Below are 9,083 nucleotides of genomic sequence, written 5' to 3'. Positions count from 1 at the left end.
GAGATAGAAATAGATAGATCCATTAAAGGCCTCTTCCTTTTTTTTTTTCCAGGACGTTGCAACGGTTTTCTTCTTTACGGTGAACTTATGTCTTTAAGAAATTATGCATGCTCTTCCCCAGTCAATGGCTAACCTAAACTTACGAGTGGACTGTTATCTTTCACCAACTGATAACAACATTTTCAATACGACCATAAAAGTTATGCCAACCAGCACATGCAAAGATACAACAGAAACACAAATACACACACACACACACACACACACGCACGTACACACACATGTATGCATCCACATACATTGTGCACACACAGAAGAGAGTAGGGAAAGAGAGAGAGGGAGGGAGAGAGAGGGAGTAGAGAGCGAAGGGCAGGTCAGCATTCTCGATGCAGGGTGAAGAAAAAAGAACAACAATTCCAAACAGTCAAACTAATCATGGGGTACATATGAGCTAATCAAATCAATCAATCTAATCAATCTAATTTAAATTACTAGAGAAAGATTTCAAGCTAATATAATCTTTTATATTTTTCTCAAGGGAATTCCAAAATTTAGGGCCACTGTAAATAAACGTGGATTTTGTAAATAAAGTTTGGGTAAGGGGCAAATGATACTCATCTGTTTGACGAGTGGGGTATTTATGAATATTTTTATTCTTATTAAACATATTTTTGTAACAAAAATAATCTATCCAATTAAGTTGAATGTGTATTTCCCCATACTATAATTCCATACGTTAAATAAGGTAAAATTAACGTTGAATATAAAATTAGCAACTTTTTAACAGGAAAACAAAACTTTATTTTATTAATTACACCTATGTCACTGGAAATTGTGCGGCATACACAATCTATATGCTGTTTCCAAGAAAGCTTACTGTCTACAGTTACACCAAGAAATCTAACGGAATAAACCTGTTTTATCACTTCATTTTCAAAAATTATATCATATGGCAATTTATCAAGGGTATTACTAAACAACATCACATTTGTTTTCTGCAAATAGCGATAATCTATTTGCTCTTAGCCATTGATTTATCTTGTTCAATTCTATATTCATAACATCAACTAATGTATGAGGATTTAAATGAGAAAAGAAAAGATTAGAATCATCTGCAAATAATATAAAAGAAAGAACATTTGAAGATTTTGGAAAATCATTGATGTAGATAATATAAAGTAACAGCTCTAGTATACTTCGTTGTGGAACTCCACAATCAACTGAGCGCAAAGAAGATTTTTCATTGTTTATACAAACAAATTGTTTTCTGTCTTTCAAATAGCTTCTGAACCACTCCAAGGCCTTTCCACGTATACCATAATGATTAAGTTTATATAGAAGAATGTCGTGGTTAATCGTGTCGAAGGCCTTGGAGAGGTCCAGGAAGATTCCTGAAGTATGTTGAAATTTATCAATTGCTCGAGATACTTTTTCAGTGAAAGATGATATTGCATGTGTTGCGCTATGTTTCTTGCGAAATCCAAATTGATATTTTGACAAAATGTCATTTCTATTTAAGAAATCTATAACTCGAGAATATATTATCTTTTTCTAATATTTTAGATATATTAGGCAAAAGTGAAATAGGTCTGTAATTATTCAATTCTTCCCTATTACCCTTTTCAAAAATTGGAACTGTTTTTGATATTTCCATAACATCTGGTACCTGCCCTTGTGATATTGATAAATCAAAAATATGAAACAAAGGATCAACAATATAAGGCATTATATTTTTTAACAGTATATTATCAATATCATAACCAGAACTTCTTTCAGAAGGTAAATTATGAACAATATCTAAAATCTCATATACTGTTACAGGGGAAAAAAAATTGAATTTTGATTACCTACGTCCAGGTAATCGTAAAATTCTTTAGTAGACAATGGAATATTTGCACAAAGATTCCGGCCAACAGTTGAAAAATGTGAATTGAATATCTCTGCTATCATACGTAAATCTTTTATTTCAAATCCATCATTCTTAATTTTAGAAATAACATTTCTTTCCTTATGCTCATTCAATGTTTCATTTATCAATTTCCAAGTATTACGCATATGATTTTTAAACAAATCTAATTTTCTCATATAATAATTCCTGTTTTTCTTTACGCAATACCATATAGTGAGATCATTTTTATATGCAGTATACTTATCACGGGATTGCTGTGTTTTTTAAGCCTTACTTACATAATACGATTTATTTTTACGATTAATTGAACGTAATAATGACTTTGACACCCATGGCAAACTTGGATCACGTTTATAACTACCGAGATCATTTTTATATGCAGTATACTTATCACGGGATTGCTGTGTTTTTTTAGCCTTACTTTAATACATAATACAAATTATTTTTACGATTAATTGAACGTAATAATGACTTTGACACCCATGGCAATCTTGGATCACGTTTATAACTACCGAACTTCTTTTTAACTAAAGGAATATGTGTATCTAACAAAATAACAATCTTATTTATAAAAATTTCATAAGCTACATTCGTATCTTGCACCGCATATAAATCAGACCAGTCAATTTCCATCAAAGATTCTTGAAACCGGGCTATATTCTGAGGTGTAAACTTATGCCTTCTTTTATAATTCTGAGCTATTTTAGTCTTTAACCGTAAGGATGAACACATATAAATAGCATAATGATCAGATATATCCGTAAGTATAATAGCAGAATCAGGAAGAGGGTTTACATTACAAAAAACATTATCCATTAAAGTGGCAGAGTGTTCTGTTACACGGGTTGGTTTTGAAATCAATAGTGAGAAATATGCAGAGAGCAAAATATTGAGAAATTCCTCGGGATACTAAAAATCATTACATTTACTTAAATCAATATTAAAGTCGCCCATTAAATAACATTCCTTATTCAAAACTGAAGATTCTTGTAAATAATTCATTAAAATAATCAAAAAATAATTTTATATTAGCGTCAGGGGGCCTGTATATTACGCCTAATAAAATATCTTTCCGATTAGGCACTTTGATTTCTATAGACAAGGATTCAACAAAACTTTCCATTCGACAGATATCTTTTCGAATGAAAAAAATCAAAGTTTGATTTAACATAAAAAGCAACACCCCACCACTTTTGTTATATCTGTCATTATTTATCAAATGATATCCTGGGAGATTAAATAAAGAGGCAGTATTATATTATCAGTGAGTCATGTTTCTGTAAGCCCAATTACAGAAAAAAATGAGTCTATAAAATTATCTTTAAAAATACGCAAATTTTCAAAATTTTTATTCAAACTTCTTATATTCATATGCATCAGGGAGAACTTTTCACTAACATCTTTGGACTTTAATTGATTAACAGTGACATATGGCGAAGAAATATCTTGAAATTTATCATCAACAATATCATTTGTATGAAAATTAATATCTTTGGATATTAGGTTGTCAAATGACAGTGAAGCAGTGGCATTCTGATTATTTGAATCAAATACAAATAAATCATGAAAATCCTGTTCATTCAAACGACTGAAGTCAAATTCAAATATCGATTTAGCCATTAAATCGATTCAATGCTGGAAGACCCTGGCGGTCGTAACAAAACCACTCCGCTCGTCCTGTAACACACATGGTACATACATACACATGCATACAAACACATACCCAAACATACACGCAAACACACACACACACACGTTCATATACAGACGCACACACATACTCATACACATCAACGTCATAATAGACTTACACATCTATCAATTTAAGGAGTCACATCGGTCTCTCCAAAGGAGCACAGGAGTAAAATAACCTTATGTTCAAACTACAATCTTAGAATTTGTACCGTTCACTAATTTCATTGGTACTTTCATTACCTATCAATAACTATCACAAGGAAAAATGTTAATGTACCATTATTACGTACAATTATTAATAACAGATCTTTGCTGGAAGCAACGAAAAGAAAAAAAAAATGTAAAAAAAAAAAGATGCTTGTAATTGAATCTCATAAAATCAAAAATATTATGGGACAGCGAAAAAAGAAGGATTTAAAAAAAAAAGAAAAATAATACTAATGTTTCTTACTAAATTAGTCATAACTACATCCTAATCTTTTATTGCCAAAGAGGCAAATAATGAAAATGTCATAATCTATTACAAACAGAAAAATTAAAATAAACACAGTATTTGTGTGTAGCGCCAGGGTTACAGCATATTTTCAATCTAATAACATTGCAACTATATTAAAAAAAAACAAAAAAAAACAAACAAATTTCAATTACATTACAAACGGAGATTGATGTACAAAAATATATATTATTTAAATATAATTACTAACTTAATAAATCGGTTATTTTTACAAAAACTAGGAAAAATATAACACTATTCTATACATAAATAAACCAATTGCAATACCTAGAATTTAAAAGAAAAAAAAAATCAACAACAAAATGACGGTATTCACGTCTCATAGGAAAAATTTAGCAAGATATTTTACGATCAATAACACGTTAAAGTTTCGATAATAGCATTTAATCATGATCGGTTGCAAATCAGAACGTGGTTACTGAGTAACCCTTTAACCTGATTAATACATCGAGCCATACAATAAAATTTAAAAAAAAAATCCACAATCAATTGCAAGTCAGGGTATTGATGAAGATATCAAGTATGGTTGTTTGTATATCAGAGCGTGGTTACTGAGCAACTCTTTCAATTGATGAATAAATTGGGCCATAAGATAAGATGTAAAGGAAATAACACTTTGCAAAAAGACAAGAAAAGAACAAAGTCAAACTTCGACCATAAGAAAAAACAAAACAAAAAAACAGAAAAGATATTCCAATCTCAAAGCATAGTTGCGACATAATATTCCTTGATCGATTTTAATTCAGGGTGTAACAGTGCCTATCGATTCTTACCATGAGGACACATTATTCAAATACCTGATTTACTTATGGGGGACGATTATAATCAGATTTGTTTAACCTATCCAAAACTAAACAATACAAAACACTCATTCATTCAATGTAATACATTTAAAAAATAAAATCATTCAGAGATACATCATTATGATGTATAAAAATTAGGTTGAGAGAGAAAAAAAAATGTCACACTCAACATCATAATCAATGAGCGGATGATCATGATCGAATTGGAACGTTCTCAACTATCGGGGGGAAACTGCAGCATTCATTATGCTTGAAACAACAACAAAAAAAAAATAAGATAATCTATACTTATCAAGACACCAAATTTTCAGATTTCGGTACATCCCTTTGCCTAGATCAATTCAAATAAGTATAAAATTTAGTATATTCATATCGTAAGATGAAAAAAGAAAAATTTTAATCCATAAAAAGGGAAAAATCAAAAATATAACAATAACAATATGTTATTCTTAACGCTCGGATAATGTGTCAAACATTAATATAATCAGGGCGGGGCAATATAAACACAATAAGTAGAATATCTAAATAAATAACAAGTATCAAATATCATAATATACAAACTTTGCATCAATGTTAGGCTAATTTGAAATAATAATAATCAATATATTTAGTACATGTATCGGATATCAATCAGGAAAAATATAGAACGTTTACTCAAATACATACGGGGCGCCACCGAGCTGGCTCCACTTCCCGGCGTAGAAGCGGAGTTTTGTTCCCGAACTGTAGAGCTGTTGGACCTGATTTGACCATTTCTTCTTTTTTTTTTCAACATTATGGTGTCATAATAAATGGAATCTTGATTATCACCAATGACGGCCTTCGCACTGCATCGATAAAGCCGCACACACTGAAAAAATTGCAACCATCTATTTTGCCGTAATTGACAGCTGATCCTACTTTGAAGCCTTACAATAGGTTGAAATACGAAGCATTTTCAATCAGTTATGATTGTGTCTTCATTCACGCTATTCGTGAACAAGCCTTACCTAAAGCATGTTATCTGAATGTCAACTTGAGAAATTACTAAAAAAATAAATGTTTCTGTAATGATGGGATTTCTTCTCTGGGTGCATGTATGTCCGTTCTTTTTTTAGAAGGTAAAATAGATGGAATATCTATATCACCCAATAATCCTTAATAAAGTCTAACAACAAATATTGCCTATGCTGTTTCTTTTGTTATATTCTGTTACCTAAATTCATTCACATTAAACTAAAAGCTAAGCATTTCAGTACACTCGACGAATCGGCCTGTCATCATGTCTTTCTGAGCAATTAAAGGTACTTATGTTTGTACATATACATATGAAGAGTTTGTTTGCAAAAACCGATAAGTCCATATTTGCCAAATGGAGATATTTGCGATTAAAGTTCAAGAAAAATAAAGAGAATAATAAAAAAAAAATGCTTCTTTTGACCATAAATTCAAAAATATACCTTTATATGTAGTGACCAATATATCATTTAAAAGGTATTATTTTGTTCTTTTTGACAGAGATCATACTTCAAAATCTTCAAAAATGGACTTATCGGTTTTTGCAAACAAACCCTTCATATATATATATATATATATATATATATATATATAAGAGTATGTAACCTTGCATCACAAAACGAACAAAAAGTCGCACACACTGTTTTTTTTTTTTTTTGTGAGGACTGAAAAAAGGTGAAATGGGTCAACCTAGCCGATCTTGACTTTTTCTTCTTCTATATTATGCTAAAATTTGGTATCATAAAGCGGGCAGGAGAGTGTAATTTTTAGCAGTTTATCTCGAACATTTGTTAGAGAATAGTGAAATTAGGTGTGTCTTTAGAGTCCCCTTTTCATTTCTTAAAAACCTTGTACACACTCTTCACTTTTAACTCTAATAACTTTTGAAAGGATAATGCTACTGCTTTGAAAGTTGGCATTAATAATTATAGACAGAATATTTTAATAAGGCATGCTCAATTTCAGTTTAATCTGATAATCCCTTCATTGTTGTTACTCTGGCGGTTTACATCCTGTGTTTTGTCCCATTCATCGCACAGCCGGCAATGGCTTGGTAAGATTTAGCGCTTGAATAGACACTGTACTTCAGCGCCTCTTTTCTCAGTGCACATGGCTCCCGAGTGTGTGCTTTCTTTCCAATATTTGGATAGGTTAAGAGAGTCCATTTGAGTTGAATTATACATCATTTTAAAGCTTAAAGTCTGCTCTTATAGAATATGCTCTTAACTAAAATTTCATGTTTGGCGACTTTCTGTTCGTTTTGTGATGCAGGGTCACATATGTATGAATTATTATTATTTTTTTTTTTTTTGGTAGTGCGATATAATATTATGGTGAAAAGTCAGTTTTCGAATGACGTCCACTTAAACCTGTTCTATAATACAGGGCTATTGTGAAGTAAGTCGCAGCCTGTGTCCCATCAGTCCTTCTGTTAGTGAGGCTACACAGTAGGGAGATTATTTCTGGCTCGACAAAACGATCCTACGCAGTTTATTATTTGTCAATATTTCGCATCATGTAATTTCACCATCACAGTCAATGATGCGTACGTTGTCTGCAAACCCGTCGGAGTCAAACAAAAATTTACGCCCTCCTGTTTGGGGGAGGTTTTTTGCCTTTATCAAGGTAATACATAAAAGTGTAAAGCATCGGATTCAGGGAGGAGTTGATAGGTAGTATGAAGATGACACTCCAGGCATAGAGAGTTGTTGGTATGTCGACTGTGTTCGTCTGACTTAAGATACCCATCAAAATGATAGGCATCCAGCAGGCAAAATCAGTCCCGATCAGAATCGCCATTCTGCGAGCCACTTTAATCTCACGCGACCGAGAGGCGGTGTTTGTGGTCGCTTTGCTTGACCGCCTCACTTTAATAAACATGATAATATAGCAAATTGCAATGAAGATGAAAGAGAAGAAGTTAATGCCGATAAACACAACGATTGAGTAAAGCCAAGGAGGACGTTTTGCGTTGTCTAGAGGCAAGAAAGTGACAGTATAATCCCTACTCCACTCAGATTCCTTCGTTGTAACCAAGACACCAGTTTCACCAGATGTCAAGTGCAGAGGAAGACCGATGCACACATCGGATTGCCCGTAGAAATCAGGAATCTTTGAGCTATCTATCACCGAGGGGATAGAAATAACCAACACAATGATCCAAGTAATACTGAGAATGATTCTACACATGCGATGGGTCATTCTCCAACTGCCAAACGGAAAGACGATGCATGTGAATCTATCAAGCGTAATAAGGGAGAGGCTGATTACGGATGCTTCACTCGAAAGAAATGCCAGAAAGCCTGCAAACTTGCACACTACCGAATCCCGCCAAACTGGAGCAGCCAAAAAGTATTTTGATCCAAAATGAAGGTCTGCAGACGTTATCACTATCATGTACACAGCCATTACACAATCTGCCACAGCGAGGTTTGCTATTAGTTGATTCTGCGCCTTGCTGTCTTGTTCGTGATAAAGACGAAAGTATAGCACCCCGCAGTTGCCGATGAGCGCGCTTAACCCCATCAACCAGCCAAACACTCTCAGTATGACGCTAGGGAAAAGACTACCGCAGGTGTCCAGTGGGTTCGATGGAACGGTTGACGTACAGGTGGTGTTCATACGATCCTGAAGTAGGCAGCAAAGGCGTGTATCGGACGTGGATCTAGTTGTTAGAAAATTGGAAGAGAGAGAGAATATAAACATGAAGGGAATCATGAAAGAGTATGCACTCCCGTTAGTATCACAAGCTTTCACTCTTCTGTTTATTAACAACGTATAGTACCTTGCTGCAAACATCAGGCCTCTGCTAACTGTACCACGCCCCCAGTGTTAGATCGTTACAGTTAGATTTTTACAGTAATGCAAAATGTATAATTTTTAATGGGAGGTCATTGTGTGTGTAACGTATTTCTCTTGATCTTTAGTAGATATCTATCCATTTTCTATGTTAACGCATGTATGTCAAATATTCCATTCATATCATTTGATTTGATAACTGATCTTTTTGATAACATAATGTGTAAAGCGGGTTTTTTTTTTTATGTTCTCACTTAAACCACGTTATGAACGACGAAACAAAGCGTGGAGTAATAATGCCACAAAGCACGTAGGGATCATGACAACATGAATATAATGACATTTTCACACACACGGAAACACGTAC

General features: G+C 33.2%; 1 protein-coding gene across 1 annotated transcript in view; it reads right to left on the bottom strand.

Annotated features, from left to right (window-relative positions):
* Nucleotides 1-7,501: 7,501 nt before the first annotated feature.
* Nucleotides 7,502-9,083, bottom strand: part of LOC140230192 (uncharacterized) — a 52,091-nt gene continuing 50,509 nt past the window's right edge. The window contains exon 26 of the mRNA XM_072310375.1: nt 7,502-8,582. Coding sequence (XP_072166476.1) covers nt 7,502-8,582 — 1,081 coding nt within the window. The remainder of the gene's footprint in view (nt 8,583-9,083) is intronic.

This window comes from Diadema setosum, chromosome 6 (genome assembly GCF_964275005.1).
Source record: "Diadema setosum chromosome 6, eeDiaSeto1, whole genome shotgun sequence".
NCBI classification, from domain to species: Eukaryota; Metazoa; Echinodermata; class Echinoidea; order Diadematoida; family Diadematidae; genus Diadema; species Diadema setosum.
Note: the sequence above shows the minus strand (reverse complement) of the source record. Positions and strands in the feature narration are given on the sequence as shown.